Consider the following 1,271-nt stretch of genomic DNA (forward strand, 5'->3'; position numbering starts at 1 on the left):
GCTTAATAACAAAAAAGCACCTAGCAAAAAAATAAATTAATAAATGATATATACCATATATATGATATGTAGTTGTTCCAAAAGCTAACAGTTGTTCGAATGAATGCTGTCAAATTTGACTAATAATAAGAACAATTTAAGTTTTAGTTAAGGCACAGCTAAGCATCAGGTTGAAAATTGATTTTGAAGAAACAATATGCAAAAGATAAATTACAAATTGATAAGAAGCGTAAAATGTGATAACAAAATGAACAAGTGGCACAAATGTTGTTGTGTATTATTATTATACGTATCGACGATTAGTTTGTTTTATTGAATTATGGGACATGCTGCCCTTTTCTTCAGAAAAAAAGCTGCTTGTTCTATTCAACAATAATAAAATGTTGAATTATTTTGGCTTTTATCCGTTGTTGTTTGTTGTTGTGGTTTACAACTTTTTTCATAAATGAAAGATGTAATATTCCGACAGCACCTAGGTGTAGCAATTAAAATGTGGCTGCAGAATGTTCTGTTTTGGTTTCATGCTTATATTAAAACACATCTCAGTTTGACAAAATAATCAAATTAACACTACTTTATGAATCACTTTTTCCAGGTTGACCAGAGTGTATTTTGATCACGTTGCAGCGATATGTTTGGAAATATGGGCAAGATTCTGTCGACTTCAATTTGATCCCTTACGGCAACGCTAGGCGAACCCAACTTAACAATATATGGACTATACAATGTCAACATGGTCCCGTTGAATGTGCTCTGAACAAACTTCACGGCTGTGCTATAAGCAAGCTGATGTACGTGGGAAAATGGTTTCCGTTGATCGTTTGTTTGGAAGAAGCGGCCAAATTGAAAATGGATCCCGATGCGGCATTCTTACTTTGCAGCAAAAAGAAAAAGTAGACCAAACTTTGTCAATTGCAATATACAAATGCGCAAACAGCGTAAAAGGTGATCTGATTCAGCTTGAAATGGCCCAAATTACCGAAAATGTCCAACCACATCCGCATTATTTTGTTCCTTGGATATTGATCAACGATCTCAGCACAACACAATTGCAAATCTACCAAAATGGTCTTTTGTAATTGTTTTGTGCGACACGCACAGCGGTTCAGTACCAAAAGGTAGTGCGGAGTTTACCAATTTTTTCAAACAGCGAAAGAATTTGCAGGTATACAAAGATCACAAATAATTTGATGTTTTTTCATCACTTAAAAGTGAAAACAGCGGCTCTTTCTAATAAAAATATGATATCTATGCTTTACAGATCATCATTT

At 34.1% G+C, this 1,271-nt stretch overlaps 1 protein-coding gene across 1 annotated transcript; it reads left to right on the forward strand.

The window, feature by feature from the left end:
- Positions 1–746: 746 nt before the first annotated feature.
- On the forward strand, positions 747–1,079 carry Tsp_14403 (conserved hypothetical protein). The gene has a single exon (XM_003368878.1). The coding sequence runs from the start codon at positions 747–749 to the stop codon at positions 1,077–1,079; it is 333 nt and encodes a 110-aa protein (XP_003368926.1).
- Positions 1,080–1,271: the final 192 nt, after the last annotated feature.

Source organism: Trichinella spiralis, assembly GCF_000181795.1.
Source record: "Trichinella spiralis strain ISS 195 chromosome Unknown Scfld1720, whole genome shotgun sequence".
Classification (NCBI taxonomy): Eukaryota; Metazoa; Nematoda; class Enoplea; order Trichinellida; family Trichinellidae; genus Trichinella; species Trichinella spiralis.